Consider the following 22,712-nt stretch of genomic DNA (forward strand, 5'->3'; position numbering starts at 1 on the left):
TATGAAAGGGAGGACAGGCGAGGGTAATTATTATCCAAGTGAACTGAAAAAGAAACCCGCTTTGGAGTTTCTTTTACTGGATCATGAGCTTTCATACGTCATGCGCAAGCGTTCTAAAAATGATTTCCAAGAATGTTTGATATGTGCATTTGCAAGTGACTTATTTCAACCTACTCATTCTACGAGCAGTCGATTCGTCAATCCAAGCAACTTGACGACAATGAGTGTACGCATACGTTGGAGAAAAAAACGAGCTTTTGGCGAAAGTCATGTTGCGCGAATAATATTCTTTGTAAACCCAGCGATTATAAACTTTTTAACCCGAGTCTCATCCGGCCGAGTTTAACGCTTTTCAGCTTTACGCGCAGGCGAAACACGTTTATCGCATTTGTCGGATGTTGCAGCGAGCGGAATTCAGCCACTTTTGATGCTTTATTATTCTCCTTTTATTTGCCTTTCTTTTCATCTCGCTCTACAAAAGCAACCTTTTCATCCACGTCATAATATAGCAGCACTGATTTTTGAGGAAAATCTAGCGGTCTAATTGACGAGCGAATAATCGAGTTCTTCCTTCGGCTAATAGATTCTCCCCCAACAAGTAACAAGACCTCGTCAAAAGTTAGCCTCGTGCGTCACTTCTATCTCTCCCGATCCAATTGCGATCAGAGTTTCTTCGATGTACGATCTCGAACCAGATTCCGTTTACGAGTCCGGAGTGGAAAACAATCGAGACCTCGGGGCTAATAAAATGAATTCTTAGATGATAATCTAGAGCCTGTGCATAGGGCAGTCGCATTTGCATATTGACCCAACCGGAGTTGCGCAAAAAGTTCAAGCGCGGGGCGTGTGTGCGCTTCATAAATAGACTCGCTGTGCGATAAGGACACTGCTGCAGTGCGCGAAGTGGCAATTTCCGCGGCTGCGTTGATGTGATGACGGAACAAAGGACGCACGACTGGCGGGTATGAATAGTGGATCGACTCGACGACGGCTGTTCAATCATGGGGCTGCTAATTAATTGTCCGCGGGCGTTGGGGCTTGTGATGTTTCACGGGAACTCTGATTGGCTGCGTGTGTGTCTTTCTTCGAGTCGAGGATGGATATTCATTGATTGATGCGCGTCTGGCCATATCCGTTGGACGTTTCTTTTTTTGACGTTTAAAAGTTCTGACTAATCACGCGACGTAGGCAAATGATTTTTCAAAGCATTCCAAAAGCTCAGGACAATGATGGATCCCGGAGCTCAAACACGCGAAGCGTATACCACACACGCATACAGTAGTCGGTTTGATATCTGCGCGAGTTTGTCGTCCCGCACGTAGGAACAATAAACAACGAGAGCATCGGCGCCGGGGGCTCGGCTATTTCCTGAATATCAATTAACGGTCCGGGCTTATTCGGTAACATTAACGATATTACGAAGTCATCAAATCGATGAATTACGAAACGCTCGCTCTATTAACTCGCGAGGGCGAGCATTTATTTGATATAACTCGGCCGAGTCTGATAGCTCGTGTGTGCGCGCATGTGCATGTTGGATCGAATGTTTACATTGGCCTGGTATGCTAGCGCAAATCGTAGAATTGATCACGTGATTTGTCACGGGTGACAGTCCGGTCGGTGTAAACAGATGAAGAAGAATGTTGACGCAGTCCAATTAACCTACATGTAATTTTGCTTCATGCTAGAGAAAGCTTTGTAATAGTAAAATTTTACGTTTTCTCAATCAATTAATGCTACCTCAACTTTTCATCGAGTCGAGGAGGTTATGTTAACCTTCCCATCATCATCATACCTCCGGCGTCGACAATGCCAGAGAGTGTGTAGTTATCTTGAAAAGCCCAGTTGAGTGGTCCGCACAATTTTCCAGACTAGGTATAAAAGTACGCGCATTTGCGGTCGCGGCAAACTACAAAGGCAAACAGCTGTGTCGGAAGCGAGTTTCCCTATAGCTATCTTCTGTACACATATATATATACACACACACACACACACCTTTCGACTGGAAGTTTTGGAGGCCACTCGCCAAGAGAAATATTTGCTTTTCGCCTAATCTGCGGCGTGTCGAATTCGCTGCCGCGAAAGATCATGAGATTTCTTGGCGGCGGAAAAGTTGCGACGACGCAGCATTGACTGCAGTTTCGCGAGCAGTCTGGGAGAATTCCGAAAGTTCAGACGACCAACTCTGTAGTAAAAGTCATAGAATTAATTACTTCACTTTTTGCGTGTTTCTTTTAATCAGAAGATTAGTACAGAGGGGCCAAGCTTCTTCGTTTATCTCCGAACTGCTTTACCCGCCGTGCACGCAAAATAACCATTTTTGACCACACGGTCATTCATAATCTTTGTAGGTCATCATTGCACAAAAGTTGCTAACTCCGTAGGTAAATTTTAGACGAGGGATATGAATTTTTAATGGACTCTTGGAACCCCTTAAGGCACGTCCGACCTCGATGATAAACCTCGCGCCTCAAAATTCAAAATTTAATAAACCAAGTAACCCTGAAAAAAAAAGAATTCAACCTGATTTAGTGACCAATAAAGCGGCCTAATAAACAACGCCGCTACACCTCCAGAAGCCTCGGCTCGGAAAAACACGACCCTCTCTCTCTCTCTCTCCCTCTCTCTCTCTCTCTCTCTTCCTCTCAGCACACAGAAAGAGAGAGTCGACTACTCCGAGAGAGTAGTAGAGCTCGAGCGTGCTGGGCGAAAAAAAAAAACCCAGCAGCGCAGCCCTCGGCACAAGCTCTTCTCTCTTTTCATTATTCTCCTCCTGAGCGTTGTCTCGCTCGCAAGCATCAAGTGCCGGGGGTAAATGTAAGCCGCCGCGCCAGAAACGCTCGACACTCGAGCGGCCAAAGCTCTCCCTTTGAGTTTGAGCTGCTACTGCTGCTTCCGTTCTCTGTGCTGCAGCTCTTGTTGTGCTACACTGTGCCGTTGTTGTTGTTGTTTTTTTTTTTGGGAGTTTGGCCTTTTTGATCGTACACTCTGCAGATCGGATGAGCGAGAAATGAATTTTTCGACTTTGCCGAACTGTTTTTAAACTGCGTATAAATTCATATCTAATGAATCCTGCCAAGTCACGTAGCGGCGGCATTCACTGCACGTTTCCTGCAAACTTCAGCGGCTCTTCAGTTTTCTCTTTATTCAAAAACTTGGCGCATTCACGGGATAGCATCGCGATAGCGACTGGTGATGCTGTCATTCCTCGAGGCGACTCTAAGAGACACACGTGAGACTGATGTTTTTTTGTTGCGTTATTTTACAACTTTTAGTTATAAATCGTTTTTCGACCGCACACTAAATATCCAACTTAAACGCAAATCCAAATGCCGGTAAAACGGTTTCAGAGACGACAATAAGGGGGCACAAGAAAACAAATTTTTTTAAAATTATTATCAATTCAAAATTTAACAACAAAAAGATTCAACGCATCCATTTCCGTCGCGCCGAGAGAAAAATGCGTCTCGCACGCGTATTTACGTTTACCCCTTATTTATCACCGCGTCTGCTCGGCCGGTATATATACTTACACGTGTCCTCGAAAGGTGTGCCATCTGAGCCCTTTTAATAAGAACCGCTAGCGTATAACGACGAGTACGAGACTGGGAGCGTTATTACAGCGGCGAGATATGCAGCCGGCGCCGTCTCGGCTTTCTCTATATTCTTTCTCTCCCTTCCTGCACACACCTAGTACGTTTCGCTCGTATTCACTGAATGCGGGGCGGCTGCAGACTGGGCCGGGGATAGCTGTGCGAGATCGGCTATCGCGGGCTTATTCTAGTATTGCCAGATGAAAGAGAGCCGTACCGTCTGACCGTCTCTGGCTTGTTCCACTGGTTTCGGTTATACTACTGGGCTTTCGTTCAATTCAAATATTTTCGTTTCTTGGAATTGATTCTCTTTCTCTGTAGAACATGTATGGCTTTGCTCTCATGGTTCAGATTTTCTCGCGAGTTTCTGGGGTTTCGTTATCAAATTTGATTGATTGGCGTCGACGGATACGCCTCCACTTGTTTCCAGGAATCGATCGTTTTCATCGATACAGTGCAATGTTCTCTTCTGATATTCCTGGAAAAGGATGTGATTTATAAAATTTCAACGTAAACGATTTTCATTAAAATTTTCGCCCCGACTTGGTCGTTCCGAGCTGTATTCATCAGCTGCTGCAAACAAGATGAGAAAGAGAAAAAAGGAACTCTACAGACCCGCAGCTATAAATGTAATTGAAATTCCGAAGCTCTGGAGCTTCGGCAAAATTCCAATTTGTTTCGCGGCGCATATAATCAAGCCTCGATCGGAGTAATCCCTTGTAAACGATATAGAAATAAGCTGCGTAGTCCTCGCGAATAAAATTTCCCAGCTGCGATTAAAAAACAAATACGCTAACGCGCGTAGAGCGTCGGAATAAATCAAGCGAGCGAATCGAAGGGTCGATTTTGAAGAAAATATAAACGAGAGAAAAATCCATAAAAGGACGACGACAACGTCCATTTCTGCGCAGCGCAACGAACGAGAACGGCTACTTCCTTTTTCCGGTGTAGCCAGAGCTGCCGCTGCGCCTGACAGCAGCTCGCGCACAAGAGGGCCTTTATTGCCGATGAATTACCCGTTTACTCCCCTGCCACTGTGGCTTCGCTCTTTAATTGAGCCTTTACGCTACGAGCCTTTTCTTCGGGGTGGCTATGCTTTTTTTCTCGCTCACGAGCTTCGCATTGGCTTTGATTGGCTGTGAATTACGCTGCTCCGAATGTTTTTCTGGCAATAGGATTTTGGCCTCCTCAAAAAAGGAAGATTTGCGGTAGAAGAAAATTTTCAATCAACGCCAAATATGGTAAGTGAGACAGTTTCCAGGGAAAAACCAAATTTCAGTTTCTGTAGAGGAAGACTATAAGGCAGTTAAAGCATCAGCGGTCTTAGCAGCAGGTTTAAAAAGGCTGTTTTGGCATAGCTAACGAACTGCTATATCTAGGTTCAGCGCACAGGTTAAGTTGAGGGAAGCGAGATAGCGCCACCTAGCGAAGAAGAAGAAAAAACTAGAAATTTCAGGCGGTGGGAGAAGGTCAGTACCAAACTATTGATAAAAATATCGGAACGTAATAATTATGGCTTAATAAACTTAACCCGTCGTCGCTACGCAAACAGTGTGTGGAAGTAGTGGAGGTCCGAAAATTCGAAATTTCGCCGGATCAGCCGCCATAAACACGCGCAAGTTGTACCTTTTGTGCGCATCAGCCAGTGTACTAGTCCGTTAGCCGCACGCCGGTTATTAAATTTCGAGCGGCGGCGCGGACCGACCCCCTCCGTTCATCAAGTTTCGCTACAGCACGACCGCGGCTGTGGCTCTACGGCTAAACGCAAGTTTATAAATCCGTTATTAATGGCGAGAGATGCATATAGATCGATATAGGTATACATAATGGCCGAAGCTGTGCTCTCGGTTTTTGCGTCCATGGAAAAAGGTAGAATGGGGGATGAGGTGTGAAGAAGATTTGTTTATTTTTTGGGTCGAGTGTGAGCTGTTGTTAGGTGTGTCCTTGGTTTAATTAATTTCATTTGGTGGAATGGACGATCGTTTGGAAGTACGCATAGATGAACTGTATAATCGATCGGTTGCTTCTATGGCCATACTCGTATTTTATACACAACATTTGCCTTTCGGTAAACAAACACGTGAAGTGATGAAAATTCAACAAAACGACGGAATATTTGCATTCAGACCGACCTAACTCGTGCAAATAAAACTGCTGGATCTGACAGTGTTAGAGACTTACTGGCAAACTTTCAAGGTATTAGATTAATTACATATGGCTACGAAAATTTCGAAAATTTTCATAGCCCATTTTAAACATTCATTAGTATGCATTGAAATTTATTTAGCATTAAGTTATCAACTAGCGAATTTATTAACAACCGAAAGCTCTTCGGGAAGTCTACGGCAAGCTTGCGATGCTACTTCAGAATCAAGGAGCTGCTGGCCACCAATTAGCTTCAGCTTATTTAAATTAATGAGCAGCGGCGCATTCATAAGCCGCCGCATCATAACCGACGCACTAACAAGAACGGCAGGATCCGAAGTCCGATGTAACGTCCTTCTTTCATTCCTACGTGTAATACATCAACGTTATGTTCTTGATTCAGTGAAAACTTAAAAGTAACCGCAGAATTTTTAACGACGCGAGCCAGCCACACCCGCAATAGTTAGAGCATACTTTCGTTTTCTAAAAATACTTTCCCAACCTCGCATACACCGAGTGAAAAAATCCGGCGATTCCGGAGACCAAACATAGCTTTCCATTCTCTCTCTCGCGGTATAGAATCGCGCGACGGTCATTATTCCAACGACGACAGCCGTAAAAGGAACGGCGTACAAGCTCCGCCGGCTGCAAAATCGAAAAGAGAAGAAAAGAAAGCGGCGGCCAAAGAGACAAAAAAAAAATAATACCGTGCGGGCGGCTTTTACGAGTCTCGCGAGACCGCGGGGGCGGAAATTTCGAGCGAGCGGGAATAACGTAAGATTTCGCGCGGCCTGGCGCGAGATAACGAGAAATTCGGCAGCGGCCGAATTTCCCGCAGGATTTCACGGGAACGCCGGCGTTTAAAGTCGAGCCGTAGCCGCAGCCGCAGCCGAAGCCGAGTGTATAGTGGCTTTTCACGCGCGCAAGCTCGCTCTCTTTTTGGACGAGAGCTTCTCTTGAGAGAGAGAGAGAGAGAGAGAGAGAGAGATTTTGAAAAATTCAAGCTTTCGGAGGGTATTAAACTTGGGGCTTTGGCTCCTTTTTTACGACGCTGTTATCGAACGGAGAGGAGACTGGAAGCCGGTGAAAAGCTACTGTAGGGTTTTAGAATTAATCAACGGATACCGTCGTTTCGATCAAATCGAAAAATTTCGAATGCTATATCACTGCGATTGAGCTAATTTGCCAATGGAAGCTGATCGTCATTGAGAAAAATGCAAAGTATCACGTATCGATTTTTTCATTCGTTTCAATAAAATATTGTGTTATTCCGATATCGCATTTCAAAATCGACTGCGCAGTGTAAAATATGAACGAGTTACAAAGGTTATCAATTTTCACAGAAAGAAACTAATATACATCGTCCGCAATACAAATAAAAATAACTACGTTAAAATATAAATTTACAAATGCACTCAAATATTTCATTGACATTAGCAAAAACAATGAATACTCACCAAGTTCCGGACCACAGACCCTCGGTATGATCTCGAGGATGGCGCTGCAGGAGGCGTGCTCGGCGCAGAGCTTCCTCGCATACAGGCAGTTGAGAATGGCCACCGTTTTGTCCGAACCTGGGAAACGAGAGAGAAAACTCATTTTTTACACCGTCTTTTACGCTCTCCTTTACAACCCCGTAAAATTTTTTATAATACCCCTCCAGAGTGAAAAGAGAGAACGAATTACTAGCTCTCAGCACGCGAAATTTTCATTCGATTCTCGGTATGGCAAACCCGCTAATTTGCCTCAATTCATCGGAAAAGCAGTACGAGGGGGAAAAATTTTAAATCCAGCCGTGCACGCTGGGCGCGTCGTTACACGAACAAATCAAACCCGATAATTACGAGAACTATACGTGCGCGCTCGTCCGGCACAATGCGTCTGTTTCACATAATAGCTCGCCAGTATTGTAAAAGCAATATTGAATGGCTCGTCCGGCAATTCAATTTAGAATAACAACGTAACGCAATTAATCAATTCCGCAGCGAGTTTTCGCCGCAGCCGGTTATTTCAGTGCCAATGACAGCCGTTGATTATTGCGTGACGTGGAAAAACCAATGCCGATGCTTTATTGACACGCGTCTCTGCGATATGGCCGGATCTCGTTGTTAATTGATCGAGCGATGGACGTATTTATTTTTTCGACAATTCCCTTCGAAACTTTCGAACGAATCAATTTTTTAACAGATATGCATCACGATTCCACTACGACTGAAAGCGCGATGGTTGAAGAGCAAGAGATACACAACAAAAGTCTAAAAAAAGCCAATACGACCCGCCACATCCGCATCAATCGCCCGCAGATTGCAATTATCAATGCGTTTGATTTATTAAATCAACTATGCGTCGCTCTCGACAATGGGAAGATACACACAGGCGCGCACGACAACTATCGGAAAATACACATTGCTCCGGGACTGATTGAATAGCGCACAGTGAAGTGCTGCGCGAATACCTGCAGGCTGCGCCGCAAATATGAGCATACTTCTCTCGGGAGGCACTATCACCAAATCATTCATCGCACCCGCTCACGAGAATCTCGAACAATCAATGCCAGCAGCAGCAGCGCTGATGACGATAATGATTCGATTGACCACTTATATCCACACACACATACACACAGCGCTCTTCGAAGAATTCAGAGCTTAACGACCGCGCCGTTGCGCTTTACGAGCAGCGCACACGCGCTATTAATTACCGGCGGTGCACCCTTTTATCGGCCGAGTCCCCGCGCGATCGTAAACGACCGCGACGCCCTCTAGCGGCGGGATTGATGCCTTATCTTTCTTTTCTCGCTCGGCTTAGATCGTCGCCTTTATGCGCTTTTCTTCTTATTCTTACCTCTCATTGGGCTCTTTCTCATTCTTACACGGGGTGAGAAAAAGAGCCGCTTTAATCGGTAGCGCTGATCGGTCTTTAAGCGACTGCTCCGCGAGTGGCTCCTCTCTCGCGGCCAGATTGAAATCGAGAGGGAATCCGAGTGTACTCTGTATCTGTAGGGCTCGTTAAAATTACCGTTAAGCTGCCGAGAAAGCGACTTCTTTTTTTGTCGTTGAAAATGTATACCCCGAGACTAACGTACCGCTAGATGGCGCGTCACTCGGAACGCCAAAAGAGTATGAGAGACGAAATGTTGCTCCAAGAAAAAAATTGCAACACTCTCGTCGACGAGCTGTTACGCAGCAGTGTTACCGTCGAAAATAACCGTAATCCTCGCGGCGCCGACCTGAATATTCCGCACTTTGGCGGCTCATCACTTAAAGACGCGGGCAAACACACGAGTGGCGCAGAGCGCATGTAACTGGTGGTTAAGATAAGAATCGCATCCAGTTTAAAAGCCCCCCAGTCGAGGATTGTTTCGCAAAAAAGATTATTTTCCGGGGCCGCGCGTTATTATGGAAAACAAAGCCTCGCTGCTCGGCCGGCGGGCTTTTGAATATTCGATTGCAGCAGCGAGAGATATTGATTGACAATGAGCATTTGCATACATACACCGGAGCAGTATAGCGAGGCTCATCGCGCGCGCGACGCTCGCTGGTGGCACATATCGATTTTCACTTTTCCTGCTTGCGCTGCTCCCTCTCTCTCTCTCTCTCTTTCTCTCTCTCGATCTCTCTCTCTCTCTCTCTCTCTCTTCGAGTGATATGTGCCTGTTTGTATGCTGATCGTAAAATATTATCGATCACTTTTCTCTACGCTCGCGAGCGCGCCCGAGCGAGCGCCGTCTCTTTCGTGCGGTTTTATTACTCCTGTATGAGGGACGAGTAGTCGAGGAGGAATTTTTTATTTTACGATCTTTGAAGGACTCTTTGCATTTGTACAGACGGCTATTGAAGCCCGCTGTCCTCGTTGTTTATCGGGATGAATAAACGAAGGGCTATTGTTACTCATTCGCGGGAAGGAATATACGACACGCTGCCGCCGCCCGCGTGTGTGTTGCTGTGAATTATTTGGCTTTATGCGACGCTGTATAGACCAAATTTGAATAATTGCGAGGGCTTCCTGATGGCTTCTCACTCACGTATATTCATTACGTTATTTCCTTCGTCCTCGATTTTGTTTTCGTTGAAAAAAAATTCAGGATCTAATATCTCGAAAGCTGTACTTTTGATATTAAATCTATCGCAAAGGCATTACGAACTTTATTCCTCGCTTCCAGCGCGTACATAGCTATATACAGGCGCTTTGAGAGGATTCTTCGTCTGCATTAGCATCGACTGCACCGACCCGATTCCCCGATAAACAGGATCAATCCGGGATCGCGTTGCAAACGATGCGCGCCGAAACCTCAACTACTCGGCCCGAATAAGCGAACGCGACGCGCAACCTCAAACCTAGCCAAACGACGACAACACCCCCGAAACCCTTACAAACCCTTACATCCGCGCGCGTCCGCAAAGTTTCCCGGTAGAAGGTTGTTGCCTGAAATTACGTGTACACGGGAATCGAGCTATCTCCGATTGACCCCCTCTGCAGTCGTCATCGACGAGAAAGTGGGCCAAGCAAAAATAGAGCTGGGGTCAATTGCTTCACGCGACCTGTGTGTATTTTTTTTTCAATTGGTTTTTTTTCGCGGCTACGTTAAGATCGTTGGGCGTATCGATCGGGAACTTGATTAGGGCAAGTGTCGGGCTGTATTTTCGTTTGCAAATATCAAGGCAATGTCGTTGCTTTTTTTATACCCTCTCTCGCGTTCCGGCAGGCGAACGGCATCGTTTTTCTGATTAACGAAAAACTCCAGCGAAAATCTGCAAACGTAGGTAGCCGATAGTCTTGAATATTTCAGGTACACCACGCCAAACTTCTAGCTGACACCGCAGACAATTAGCGGCGAGAGTCAACAGAGCCGAAAGAAAAAATAAAACTAAGAAGTAAGCTTTGGAAGAAAAACGAGCAAGCTAGGTCATCCTTCCTCGGTGCGCCTGACGATCGATCGATCTATCAGCAGGTGTACTTACGTATTCGCTGCCTCACCTCGCACTTCCAAGCCCTCTTCCATCTATTTTTGCCGAAACTTTTTTCATAGCTCTCTTTTATCTCTATTATATCCAGAGCGTCCTTTGAGATTCATGAGATTTCGAAAAGTACGTTTGCAGAAACGAGTGGGCGGGGGGGGGGGGGGGGTCGAGCAAAAAATTTTACCGGCAGCAGCAGCCTCATTGGTTACGTCGGCGAATTTCCCTTGTCGTGCTGTGTATGCGTGTACTATACGAGATGCAGATTCCGCGAGAGTGAGAGAGCAAAAGACGAGAATCGAGAATGTTTTATTCATACCGCTTTTGCGACGATTCTGTGTTCGTTTTTTGTTGCATGTGTGCAGCTATAGGTAGGACCAGCTTTTGTGCGAGAATAATAAGTGATGGTGAATTGGAGAACTAACGGATGTGATCTTTTATTTGCAAAAATCCAGGCACAAAGGGAGAGTTTGTTTATTTATACGCTGCGTGAAATCCAATTTCCGGAAGCTTGTTTTCTCGAATACCCTCTGGCTTGTACATCAAGGAAGCATTTTGCTGCAGAGATTTTTGAAATTAGTTTACAATGCGGAGCAATATCGCGTTCAAGAATGTACATCACGCCGAGAAAAGGCAACTCTCCGAGAAGCGAATTGCCGAGATTCTGAATCTGAAAGAATCCAATATTTTTGAGCTTCGGAATATCGCATTCGAATTCAAAGCCCTCCCTCGCAACAGTCGCAAATTTATCGCCCATCACTCCGATTTGAAGCTCGACAAACGTCATAATCACCGGTATTATCGCCGACGATGTTTTCCGTCACGAGAGAACGATCAGCGGCAACAACGCCGATAATACGGGCTCAGTAATTAAATAGGCCTACAAGCGCAATCAGGCGCAGCAGCCATCGTAATAACGCAATAATTTCATTTTTCCCGGCTCTGTCCATTATCGCGCTAGACCAAAGTGCCTCGTTGGCCGACGGATTATCGCAGCTTGCGTGTGCGTTAAACGCGCGCGGAAATTGACTCGTAATGCCGGCACTAGTGGGCTATATTTATCGACTGCTTGCTGTTGTGGGAGGATGCTTCGAGTTATTCCTTTTTTTTTGCTGTCGCGAGAATTAAGATCTTTATTGACGTTTAAAACATTTACTTTTATATTCAAATTTTTGTTGTAGTCTTAAAAAAAACAATAACCTCGTTCCACACAACAACTCTCAGTCAGTAGCCTCCGAACTGAGAGTGCTTTCCGCGATTTTCGGCGGGGTACGATAATCCAATTAGTCTCCCTCAGAGCATCTGTTCTACGAGAGAACAACGAAATAACCAGCGGAGAAAAGGAAGAAGAGAAGCCAGTAGCAGTGACCCCTTCGGTCTTCTCATAAGGAACTTTTTCGCGAGGCTGTCTCGTCGATTGTCGATGGGTAATTTCGTTTCTGGACGGCCGAGTTGGATGAAGATATACGAGAACAGAGAAGGTAATGCGATTCCGCGGCAAAAGAGCCGTTCTTAACTCGCGAGCGGAAATCCAATAGGACTGGGAATCATCTCAAAGTGCCGACCGACGACGAATCGCGTATAAACCCTTCCGCGGTATCGGTCTTTATTACACACTGGCGATATATCTCGATGGAGCTGTACAGCTGCTCTCCAGCTTTTGTTCTACTTCTTCTGCTATACGGAGTTGACTTTGCGCGAGGTTTTTATTGATTTTTGGAAAGTCTATCGAGGGAGAGAAGTTTTTCGTTTCCGGTATACATTGAACGAATTTCGAGTAAATAAGCGTTATATACTTGAGCTTTGTTCCCAAAATAATACGTAAGAACATGTATAGCATACATTTTATCATCGCAGGTCACGCCGGTGCAAACACCGATCTGAATTCAGGATCTTTCGGGAAGGAAGAGTCCCGCAGTATTCTTTATACTGCGGCGGTTTATAAGCCTTTCGCCGACTGAAAATTTTTACGATACGAATAAAACACGAAGAAGTCATAAGGCGAAAAAACTCGCGGAGGGAGCTGGCTCGTATACAGACGTCGATGGAAGAGCGCATATTTCTCAGAGGGTAATCGCGGCTATCGGATTACGCGATCAGTTACGGAGACTCGAAAGTTCGGCTCGGTCGGGCGCAAGTGCGAGAAATTCGGAAAATTTAATAATCCCTGGGTAATTGGTCCAATGGCATAATGGGCCTCGATGAAAATTCGATAATTTTCGGATTACGAGTTAGCCTCGCCTACCGCGCGCGAGCAAGAGAGAGAATCTAATGAAAGTCTTACATCGATCGAATTTGATACGCGGGGCGAGGGACAGAGAGGGCGCTCTCCATAGGTTAATTGGGATTGGTTGCGGGAGCAAAGTTTGCCGGTCGCTCGGCGTCTTTGCTTGAATCGCGTGATCGAGCGCGTCGTTAGCCAGATGACTCGTGGATTTTAAGAGGATTCGTTTGCATGTGATTGAACGGGTTTTGATTTTTAATTAATACGATATGCGTTGTATAGTGCAACATCTTACTCGTGCGGTGATTAATCGCACGGCAAATCAAGTAATTAGCCGAACGATCGGCTCGCCAAACTCACGGGATATGCATGCGCACTTTGACGCTGCAAAGACCTGTATCATGGTCGGAAAGTTACTTTTTGCGCGCGCAGCGGAGTATTAGCACGGTCTGCCGATGCACAAAGGTGACAAACTGCCTTCTAATAATCGCGTTAATTAAAGTCATTAGGCTAAGCGCGATTCACTTTTAAGCTTGCTAACGACTTCGTTCTAATTCATGATAAACCGGTTTTTCCAATTTTGAGGGTTGTGCAAAAAAAAAAAAAATTAATCAAAAAAAGATTCATACTTTTCTCCACTCGTCGTCAGAGTGACCTTACAACAGCACTTATTACGACTCTCGGTCTCTTGTAAAATTTACGGGTCCAGCGAGCTGCAGGCGTATCTCTCCCTTGCCGTAGCAGTGTGTCCATCGTCGAGAATTCCCTTTTGTTCTCCCTGCAGCGGCGGCAGTGGGGACAAATTTACTGTATTTGCAGCTTGCGAGTAATGCACTTTAATCACGGCTCTCGTTTTTCATTTCGCGCATGAGCCTCCAGGAACAGTAGCGGCTCGCAATATAATGTAAAGCGAAGAGCTCGCGAAATTAGACGCTCCGGCGGAAGAAGCTTAAAAGCGAGGAGCGAGCGTAATCTCGGAAAAAGGAGAACTGCGAGTTCCGAAGAGGTTGGCTTCCTGCAGCTCGCTATCGGTATTTATTAACAATGTCAACCGTGCCAATAACCGGAGCGCAGGAGAAGAAGAAGAAGAAGAAGCAACAGCAGCAGCTCGCGTTCCGGAATCGGAGGCGATTCTATCTGCTCTCTTGGCTCTTTTTTATTTTTCCTCCGGCGCTCCTCGTACTCCCCGTCCGAGGAGCTATAGACGGGGGCCAGGTATAGGAGAACTCAAAGGGAAAGAGAGAGAGAGAGAGAGAGAGAGAGAGCCAATAAAAACAAAGGAAACTTTCTTCCTCGCCGATACTCGTTGACTTTTTCTTCCTTTGCACACTCTCCTTCTCCTCCACTCGTTCCATTTTTCTTTTGTTACTGCGAGAACCTATCTATCTATCTCTCTCTCTCTCTCTCTCTCTCTCTCTCTCTCTCTCTCTCTCTCTCTCTCTCTCTCGACGTCTCTCTTTTGCGCCGACTTTCCTTGTCTCCGGTCTGTTTAATCCTTTTCCCAGCGCGCGCGCAGCGCATCCTCGATCATTCGGCTTTTTGACGTGCCCGCGCGTGTGAGTCTGTCTCCCCGAGAGGAGGATCGATTACCGAAGATACAGACCGGCCAATTAGAGCCGTTTTCAAAGACACCGACTTCTCTCGCGACTCGGCTCTTAAACACAACCCGCTGCTGCTTTGCATTCCTTTGATACGCAGTTCTGGGAAGAGAATCCGGTCGCAATTAATTACCCGCGACTGCGGAGGCCGAAAAACTTTGCCACCGCCGCATTGCGTACATCCTACACGAGAGAGAAAGCGTAATAGCTTCGCGAGGAGTACAGAGTGTAGGAACTTTTCGGCTCTCTGCCTCTCTCAAAGGCGCGGTCGGGCGCGCAGATAATCAACGATTGGACTATGGGCTCCGACTTTTTTTCTAGCTCTCGCCCTCTTTTCTCGTTCCGACTGCTCCGAGTCCCCGGCGCTGCTTCTCCTCGTTTTTTTCACTCCCTCTCTCCCTCTCTCTTCGCGAGCACGAGCGCGCCTTTCCAATTTAAAAGCCCATTGTGCGCGAGGGAGCAAAGTTATATTTGTTACGTTAAATTTGAATTGTCGAGTTTTGCCGGCGAAAATTCGTCTTCAGGGCGCGCAGCGTTCTGTGGAGTACAATTGATTTGGCGGACTCTCGAATCTAGCTCACGCTCTCTCCCTCTCTCTCTCTCTCTCGCGCCGGTCTGTGTAATATTCACATTTCCGTGCACTGCTGTCGTTAATTGTTCTATAATTAGTTTTGAAGAGCTCGGAGAGTTGGAGCGCTGCGTGCGGTCTAGTTTATACACGTGCAGAGGGCGCACCGCTCGCTGCGCCGCTAGAGGGCGCATGCTTGAGATTCCGTGACCGCTGGCCTCCTCGAAAACGATCGGCGTTTCCTCTCGGTAATATTATAAGAGAAATGTAGAGAACAAAACAACGAGCCCTCTCGCATTCCTTTCTCTCTCCGTCGTTTTCAATCAGCATCCGCGAACTGCTCGTCAGAGCGAATAGCCATGTCGGGCACTATACGAGCACATCCTCTCTTGCGCTCATATCGTCCAGTATGCGGATTCGACACTACTGCGAACGAGCCCCAAAGTGAGCATGGCGAGTACACACACTATATATCGGCAAACGAAACTTGAAACGCGTTGCGTGTACGTGGGTTATCCGTCCGCCACTGCCGTCGACGCGTCAAAAAGAGCAACAGCACTACGGGAAGCAGGAAAATCACGGGCAGGTGTCAACGCGCTACAGCGATTTTCAATTATCGGATCGACGCCCGGGACATCGCTGCTGTTGCTGCAGCGGATCATGAGCGCGAATCTGTTATCCGCACGGAGGCGCAAATTTTACGCCCGCACTTGATCGCCTTGTGCGCCCCTGTGTACGAGGCGCTGCACAATGGAGGTTTTATGCTCGATGATTTTGAGTGATTTATTAGGGATGGGTTCTATTCTCGACTCTCTACTTCGAAATTTAATTTTTCGGGTTTCACACACGAGAAATCCTTCTAACGTGTATTTATTTATTCAGGGAGTCTCGAAAAGCAACATCCGTCTATACCAGTCTGGTGTGCGACGTCTATATTTCAATCTTCTATTTCGAAGGTTTTTATTATTTTATCCATCCTTTTAAAACGTACATTTATTATTCAACGAATCCGCAACCTCGATTCGAAAAGACCGGCTCTTTTTTCCTCAAATTTCAAAAAAAAAAAAAAAACGCGAAAATTCGTTCACGAACAGCCACAAATCATCCAACTTTTGAGAGAATGAGTGATACGCGTCCGTTCCCACGAGCATCGTATCCGCGCAGACACGATCGGCTATATAGACGGAGCACACATATATCGTTAGCTACAAATCTACAGCTACGTACTGCGGTAAAGGTGTTCGAGAGAGAGAGAGAGAGAGAGAGGCGCGTGTCCACCGACCGTTAGAGCGAATTTTGCAGCACAACCGGGACAGACGCTATACTGCCACTGCTGCTGCTGTTCATTCCATATACGCGAGTATGTGTATACGCGCCGACGATTAAGCGCTGTATAACGAGCAGCTGTTTGTATGTATTCACTCTTATGCGCCAAGTGCGTATTACGTAACGTTTATCGTCGAGCGATGATCGCAGCATGGCCAAGGTTGCGATTAAAAGTATATACCGATCGTCGCGAAAATCGGTCGAAGAAAAATCGGCGACGATTCGCGTGACGGGAAGAGATAAGCATCGGTGCAGAGGCGATTTGTGCGCGGGAAAAACTGCGGACGATTTTCGTCGAGAGAAAGTTCATTAATAACACAAGAGCTTGATAATGAGCAGGTAATCATTTAGATCCGAGCGGAGAGATAACGCGCACGAATTCCCGGGAGTATAATATGGTGCGGCTCGATCGATGCGGGCAAAAAATTGCGGCGCGCGTGTATAACGGTATACTTCTTAATTTCGCGGGTAATAGACACTTAACTAATAAAACGCGAGCCGACCTATCTGTCGCAGTCATCTCGGAATGCTGTCGTGTGATAGCTTTTCTTTGTTGCTGTGACACACGCTATACCAACAGCGTAGATCGTGCAACGATTTAAATTTTTGATACCTCAACTGTTTGCTTAAAAAAAAAAAAAAAAAAATACTTGAGACGTTGATAAACGAACGCGCAAGACGTCTCGGAATAAGAGGCTTGACAGTATCAATTGCTGATTTCATTATCAGACTTTAAAACCCCCAGAGCGCAACACGACGTCTCTCGGCTCGCAACGAATAAATCAGCGTGGAAAAAGAGAGGCCGTGAGTAAGGAACGAGGGTTTATGCACCCCAGGATAATCCATCTGAAAAAAGCTGCTCGCGCTACACACACAGCGTAAGAGAGCTATATACACGGCAGGCACAAGACGACGGGAGTCGAAGCGCTCGCGACACACTGGAGGCGGGAGGGAGAGAAAACGTATCGCTGCGTATTTTTCTTGACTCTAATATCTGACGCTCGTTCGCTCCGTGAAAAATGGAAATTATTCTCTCTCTCTCTCTCTCTCTCTCTCTCTCTCTCTCTCTCTCTCTCTCTCTCTCTCTCCTCTCCTCTCCTCTCCTCCTTGCCTCGATATAAAGTGAGAAATTAGAGGCAGAAGCGAGATACCCGGACAGCCTATGCTTCCGATAAATCTGCCCTGGCTTTCGGATTTTCTCATAAGCTATATGCCCCCCGCTGCTCCTACATATTTCTCTCCGGCAATTCTTCTGCTCCGTTATTCAAATTATTAGCTTTACAACCACCGCCGGCTCGTTTCCTTTCAATAACTAGCCGCGGGACGTGCGGTCCCCGGCTACGGGCAACGCGAAATAATCGTTACCTTTACGATCCGCCGTAACTCGCTGTATTATAGTTATTATAGCGCGGCGACGAAAAAGTTAAGGCGATGGCCTGCGCTTCTCCTCACCGTTGCGCCAATGTTAAGCTATCTTATAATAAAATCTTTAAAAGTCTTCTATCGTCAAACTATTCACGTACGAAAATTAAAAAAAAAAATGAATTCACGACTTGCAACGGCTCAAGCAGTTGTAGCATGAGTGGCTCAAACAGCAGAGTCCAGAAGGCAGTCTGGCATAGGTGGCACATCGCTATAAGTAGCCTCGCTGAGCAGTTTTGCATGAGGAAAACAGGAAAGTGCATGTGCGCCACCTGTCGCCGCTGCCGAGAACTAGAGATCCAGGAATCTCCAGCAGTAAGCCGTAAGTAACGTTTTCTAGACCTACACGCCTTCGTCGCTTTATTTCATTTTCGTTAGCCGTTTGAAAAATTAGAAGAAAAACGAGTATCACGAGCGCGCACACGAACGATTCCCAAAAGGCCCTTTTCAATCCGCGCGGCGCGTGCGTGCAGCGCGGTCTCCCTTATCTCTCTCGCGCGGCAAGCAAAGCAGCCGCTCGCGCGCCACTCTCGCGTCGTTATTATTTTTCCCGGCCGGTTTTATCGGGCGCCTTTTTGCGAGCCATTCGCGTGCCGCCTTCGGCAGGCCGGCGATAAGCATCGCCTTGAGGTAGAGAGAGAGAAAGACTTTAATTGCGAGCCGCTGCCGCCGAGGCGCGATCGATTTGTCGCGGCGCCGCTGAGAACTCGTGTGTGTGTGTGTGTGTGTAGGTGTACCTACGATGCCGGAGTTTTTCTTCGGCGAGTAGTCCGGTATTTTTTAATGAAGCGCTGCGCTGAATATTTCAGAGGCCGATCGATGGATTTTTACGATTGGAAATTGAGGGTTTACGAGAAAGAGAGAGCGCTATTGATTTTTTTCTCGCGAGGCCTATATCGATCTGATTCGCTCTAACGAAGTGGACGGGAGACACGCGATTTAGGACGAACTAGCCGAGAACAAAGATCCCGTATGAATTCGCTTATTACCGGAGCGAGCGGAGACACTCGAGAGCGAGGCTCCGAGACACAGAGGAAAACTCGTACGTCGGAAAAAAACGACTGGATACGCGAAGAAGTCAGTATTTTTCGCATTACCTGGAAAAACTCGCCGAGCTAGGGTATACAGTCTACGAAGGCTCGACTATAAGTTCCGCCGCTGCTGCTGTCCCGTCGGGACCCTTGCCTCCAAACTTTCCTCCTGCTGCTGCTACTACTGCGTCGCGCAAAATCGATCGCCCTCGAGTCAAAACTGTTTATGCGAAAATCCAGGACATACGCGTTTATTTTTACTTCACGCAAGTTTTTCGGCTCCAGGTTGACGCCGGATCGAGGATTGCGCGCGTCTGACCACAGCGGGGGTTTTCTACTCGAATCTCCTCGTTCCTTGAGCAAACTGCGGACGACGATCTTTTTTGCGCGGGAGAGAGTTTTAACGACGCGTACACACGGTTTTTTGTCGGCTGGATTTTTATTTTTCGCTATCCTGCAGCGAAGGTGTACATGCAGCGCGGGAATGCCAAAAATTGCGTGAAAAATTGGCCTCCCCGGCTATGCGCGCGCGCACACTTTTTCGCAGATCGAGCAAACACAGCGACATAATTAAGTAAACAAAAAGCAATCAATCAATCAAATAATCAAACAATCAAGTTAACAAACACAAGCGCTCGCGCGAGAGAGAAATAGCAAGTTACAGCGAGCCAATATTGCCCCAGGGTAGGGTTATTTTTTCATAAAAAACATTCTATTGATCTTCGTGTTTGCCGAGGGAAAAGCTTTGTTCGGCGCGCGATTTTGAATGGACCGTGGGATATGAAAATTAACATCAGAGCAGTCGAATAAATTTCTCGCTATTCGACCGACTCCAACCGACATTTGTCTCTCAAAAAGCGTCGGTGGTCCTCCACCTCCTGCCCGTAGTTGATGAGGTGGCGGTCAGCTGACGGTCCTATATACAATAGCCGCACGGCGGCAGCATTTAAGTCGCGGCTCGAGTAAATCCGTCGTAAATATACCGTAGGAGACACCGGTGCCACCGCAAGTGTGCGCTATGCGGAGTAGAGAGTGAGAGAGAGTGAGAGAGAGAGAGAGAGAGAGAGAGAGAGAGGAGCGCCAGCTTAGGATTTCGCCCTTCCAATTTCGCTAACGAGATTCGCCGCCCTCGGCCCGACTTGTCTCCTCTACACGCGTGTTGTATTGCCGCATTAGGCTGGCCTGCTTTTCCTGCGCAGATCTCGTTTGATTATTTCACGACGAGTGCCCGCAGACGCTTTTGTTCCTTTATCGCGTGTTCGAACGCGTAATATGTACCTCTTGTTTTCAAGAAATCGATTCGCTGCTCAATTTTTCAGCGCAATTCTGTAACTTCGATTCGTCAAAAACTTCTCGCCCGTGAATATTTCACCGATCCTTCAGACGCTCTCGCGAGAATAACTCACGTTTAAAAATGACTGTTCCGCTTCTTCTCGCTTTCGGAATAGCGCATAACACGAGGAATAAAAAGTTTCGTATTCCGTCGTTATCAATATTACTCCCGCGGCAGAACCTAATTTTATGTAATTAACGCAGAATTTTGTTACATAGGAGGAAGGGCGGAGAGATGCAATTCATTAATTTATGAAAGCCCTCCAGGCGGTCCTCTCTCTCTCGCTGTAAAGTTCGCTGTTTGCGGTTGTGTTTAAACGAGTGACGTGATTATCGCTTTCATTAAGGAACTGAGGCTAAAGCGTAGTAGTACTACTAGTACTACCAGAGAGACTGCGCATTCGGAACTCATTAACGGATTTCAAGTTACACGAAGCCCCTGTAATCCGCATACATTACGCTCTCGCTTTTATTTCTAAAACTCCCGCCGGCAGCTGCCGCGCGACAGCGCGTTTTAATGAATTTACAGCGCCAAAAAGTACACGTATACGAGATATCGAATTCGTTATTCCAACTGGGTAAGCCCGACATTAAAACCCCATTATCAGTCATATTTGCGCGGCGCGGTAAAACAAGCGGTCGCTCTCTTTCTCTTTTTTTTTCTCTGCGCTTTTATATCCCTCGCGCGATTACTCGGCAAACAAAACCGGTAACTCAGCCGAGTTAATGAACAAAGCGATCGCCTCCGATCATCCGTGCAACCCTTCCCTCCCTATCGGCCTTTCATCTCCGCGACGGCCTTTTTCTTTCACTCCGACGAAGCGGAAGAGCGCCACGTTCGCGAAAAAAAAATGAGAGACTGGACACAAAGGATGCGGAATCCTTAAGTGATTTTCCACCGCGCCAGGCTTTGCCGATTTTTTAATTCGATCTTCTTATACACGTTACACGTCGAGTTCACTGAAGATTTAGCCAGCGAAGAGCTCGAAATTTCAAGCAGCCTTTTGCGTTGCTCGAGACAGAGAAAAATGCGCTGCTGCGTTCCTTGCCATTATCCTGAAAGAAAACGCGCGCGACCTCGGAAGGAGGAGGATGAATAAGGTAAGTAGAAAATAATAATTCACTTGCGGCGTGTCTTTGAATTTCCATCCTATAACACTGCTGTACAGTTTCAGCCCGAGGCAACTACGCGGCCGCGCGACGGACTTTGTTCTTTGTGCTCCGCTGCGCGCAATTTGCCGCGCCCGCAGCCTTTAAAATTAATTCAGCAGTTGCCATACTTCTGTTTCTTCTGTGTGTGTAGTACTATTGACGCTAATATCCGCCGAATGCATTTGTCGTATTGTACCTGCAATGGGGAGAGAGAGAGAGAGGGGGAGAGAGGGGGGGAGAGAGAGAGAGAGAGAGAGAGAGAGAGAGAGAGAGAGAAGAAAGCCAGACTGAGAGGAAGCAAACGAGGGAGCGCAGGTCGATGAATAGCGGAAGTGGAAGTCAGGGGCTAATTGGATGATATACGTAACGCTGCCGTGGAAAAACGACGGACCGATGCACAGCTCAATGGAAGAGAGAGAGAGAGAGGGATATACGGATGATAAGCCGTCTTAGGGAGGGGGACGCATTACTGGCTCTCTACGCCCACGCTCGAGTGCTCATTATTTCATGCACTATAAATTGCCCAGTCCAAAGTGGATTTTACCTCTCTATCTCTATACATCTCTATTTCTCTCCCTCTTCTTTTCCGAGAAAGTACTGGGTGCACAGTCTTTTCTCGGAATCAATTAGGGCTTCACGTTGACGCTTCGCGTACACACACGTAAACAAACTCTGAAGTTTGCTAAACAGGGATGTGCGAACAAGCTGTCCTACATCGAGTTCGAAGATGGAATTTCCATAATTCCCGAGCCTTCTCTCTCTCCGTCCACTTCATCACCGAAAACAAAAGCCCCCAGGAATCCAGAGAGCGTGAAAGAAGACGGCAATTCATCGCTGTCCCTATCTCTAATCCCCGATCCGACCGGCTTTACATCCATCCCCCCTCGAAACACGTCGATACACACCGCGTCCAATTGAATGGCACACGCACCCCCTGAGGAAGCAACGCTGGCATAATGACTGATAAGAGTCTGATCTGCGGCTCCTCTTCAACGGACTCTAATCCCGAGAGCAGAACGTGATCCGGTGCTGCTGCGGCTGTAGACGTCCCTGCCGGAACAGAGAGAAGACAAGTGCTAAAGTAACCCTCCGGCCAATCAATCTTTGCCTGTCCCGTTCACTCTCTTTCTCTCTCTCTCTCTCTCTCTCTTGGTCCCTTCGAACACACGGTTCTTCCGCCGCGCGCAAGCGCCACGAGGGATTTTACGCACCAGATAGCGGGTAAACGCTAGGGGGCGCTGCTGTTGATGGTCTTTTGAATGACCGCCGCGCGGTTGACATGGGAGACACGATTGGCGGATAGCGTCGCCGAGGATGAACGAGCTGGATGTGTGCTTTTCATTCTTCTGAACGATGGATTTGACGT

General features: G+C 47.0%; 1 protein-coding gene across 2 annotated transcripts in view; it reads right to left on the minus strand.

Moving 5' to 3' along the window:
* Positions 1–22,712, minus strand: part of LOC100122716 — a 162,539-nt gene that overhangs the window by 92,499 nt on the left and 47,328 nt on the right. For both annotated transcript variants that reach the window (XM_016981315.2, XM_016981314.2), the window contains exon 2: positions 7,196–7,312. In XM_016981315.2, the coding sequence (XP_016836804.1) occupies positions 7,196–7,312 (117 nt within the window). The remainder of the gene's footprint in view (positions 1–7,195; positions 7,313–22,712) is intronic.

The sequence above is a fragment of the Nasonia vitripennis genome, chromosome 1 (assembly GCF_009193385.2).
Source record: "Nasonia vitripennis strain AsymCx chromosome 1, Nvit_psr_1.1, whole genome shotgun sequence".
NCBI lineage: Eukaryota > Metazoa > Arthropoda > Insecta > Hymenoptera > Pteromalidae > Nasonia > Nasonia vitripennis.